Genomic DNA, 2,513 nt, shown 5'->3' with positions numbered 1-2,513 from the left:
GGGTAGACTAATGACGGTATGGTCATCCTGATGGTGCAAGGTCGATGGACGGTCCAGATTTCGCAGGTGGTGGCTAGAGGTGGGCCACATCTTGTGAGGGTGGACACTCATTCATACAGCCACGGCGCAGCAGGAGAATTTCCTCCCTTTTTCGGGATGTGGTCGGGTCAGCGCCCTCTTGACTGCTTGGGTTGACCGATGCACGTCGTGCACAAGTAGGTGAGGTGCATGTGCACCATGTGCAGGCCCCACTGGATGTATGAGGGAAAATTCACGTCGTCCCTTCACATTGGGGACACCACACAGAGATTATGGCCCACTTTGGGCTGATGGTGAGGCCCAGGTGGGCTGGTACACACTTCTTTGGGTCATTATTGGCCCATATGGTGCATTCTGTCGATCGAGTGGGCTTGGTACCAGTTTTCAATGGTTAATTATGTTTTTATAACACGGAGGTGCTTCGTTGGCTACCTGCTGACCTTCACGGATTGAGTTGTCAGGACATTGTTATCGCTAGTTGCCCTAGTAAGTAATTGTACTTAAGTCATTCGATCATGCTTACCTCCTTGGCAGGTGGGAAGTGAAGCTTGAGTCTCCAGGGGTCATGGTGGGTGGCACTAGTATTGAAGGCAGGTCCCATCCTGCACATGGCTTACTTAAGTTATTAGCCAACTTTCACTAATGTCGTATTTAAAGGGTAACGCACACATACCAAAGGTATGGGGCGTTACAATCTACCCCCCTAAAAGAAAATTTTGTCCTCAAAATTACCTAAGGTGTGCTGCCGAATAAGAGAGGGTATTTCTCCATAACTTCTGCTTCTCGTTCCCAAGTTGCCTCCTCTTCTCCATGATGTTACCAAAGGACCTTGACCAAAGGTATAGTCTTTGTCCGTAAGACCTGCTCCTTGTGGTCCAAGATATGAATTGGTTCCTCGGGGTAAGAGGCGTTATCTGTTAGCTTGATCTGCTCCCAGCTAACTACATGCAACTCGTTTGGTGTATACTTCTTCAGCATGGATATTTGAAAGATGTTGTGAATACCGGCCAATGCAGTAGGTAGTGCAAGGCGATATGCTACAGCTCCCACGCGATCCAAAACCTCAAAAGGTCCAATGAAACGTGGTGCTTGCTTCCCTTTCTGTCCGAACCTCATCAGACCCTGCATGGGTGACACCTTCAGGAATACATGGTCGCCAGCTGCGATTTCTAGTCATGACGTTGATTGTCCGCATAGCTCTTCTGTCTGCTCTGGGCGGTATGCAAACATTTTCTGACCACGTTAATGACCTGAGTAGTAGCCTGAACCAACTCGGGACCTAACAAGCTTTTTTCTCTAATTTCTGCCCAGCATCGAGGGGCCCAGTAAGGGCGATCAAAAAGAGCCTCATAAAGTGTCATGCCTATGTTGGACTGGTAACTATTATTGTATGCAGATTCTGTCAGTGCTAGGTGATCATCCCAGTTGCCCTAAAAGTCCAGGACGCATGCTCTCAGCATATCTTCTAAGATTTGGTTCACCCCTTCAGTTTGCCCGTCTGTCTGAGGTTGAAATGTCATATTGAACTTTCCGTACCCATCTCTTCTTACAATCTCTTCCAAAAGGTAGAAGTAAACCTGGAGTCTCAATCCGATATGATTTCTCGCAGAACCCCGTAGGATCGCATGACTTCTTGGATGTATAACTTTGCCAAATTATCAATAGAGTTTGTCATGCGGATCGGGAGGAATCTGGCGGCCTTTGTCAACCTGTCGACAATGACCCAGATCGAGTCGTGTTTCCTCTACGTTCTAGGAAGACCTAATATGGAATCCATAGAAATGTTGTCCCATTTCCATTTGGCTAAAGGTAGCAGCTGAAGGAGGCTAGTAGGCTTGCGATGATTGGCCTTGATCTTCTGGCACACCATGCATTTCGCCACAAATTCGGCGATGTCCCTCTTCATATTGCTCCACCAGTACTGCCGTTTAACATCGTTGTACATCTTAGTGCTTCCTGGGTAGATAGCTAATTTGGAATGGTGGGCTTCTACCATCACTCCCTTCCTTATTTTGGCTTCATTTGAAATGCACACTCGCCCCTGATACTGAAGACCGCCATCACTACCAGCCCTCCAGTCGGGCATCTCTTCATTCTTACACCTTTCTTTCATCTTGACAAGTCATTCATCTTGGTCTTATGCGAAGATCACGTGTTGGACCAGGGTTGGCTGTGCAGTTAACAGAGCCAGGTAGGCATCGGTTCGTCAAGGGTGAGCTAAATATCAAAGTCCTATACGAATTCCATAATCTCTCACTCCTTGATCATCAGAGTGGTCACCAGCTCATGCTTCTTCTTCCGACTTAGAGCATTGGCTACAGAGTTTATCTTGCTAGGGTGGTATGAGATATCAAAGTGGAAATCTTTAAGAGTCTCCATCCACTGACGATAGCACATGTTCAAGTCCTTCTGCGTAAATATGTACTTCAGGCTCTTATGATCATAGAATAACTGAAAATCCTCTCCATACAAGT

General features: G+C 47.0%; 1 protein-coding gene across 1 annotated transcript; it reads right to left on the bottom strand.

Moving 5' to 3' along the window:
* Positions 1–855: 855 nt before the first annotated feature.
* Positions 856–2,152, bottom strand: LOC131238925 (uncharacterized). The gene is made up of 3 exons (XM_058236508.1): positions 1,907–2,152; positions 1,290–1,469; positions 856–1,161 (listed from the first exon to the last, which is right to left on the bottom strand). The coding sequence occupies exons 1-3, from the start codon at positions 2,150–2,152 to the stop codon at positions 856–858; spliced, it is 732 nt and encodes a 243-aa protein (XP_058092491.1).
* Between the last annotated feature and the right edge of the window lie 361 nt (positions 2,153–2,513).

The sequence above is a fragment of the Magnolia sinica genome, chromosome 3, assembly GCF_029962835.1.
Source record: "Magnolia sinica isolate HGM2019 chromosome 3, MsV1, whole genome shotgun sequence".
NCBI lineage: Eukaryota > Viridiplantae > Streptophyta > Magnoliopsida > Magnoliales > Magnoliaceae > Magnolia > Magnolia sinica.
This window is presented reverse-complemented; position numbering and strand designations above follow the sequence as displayed.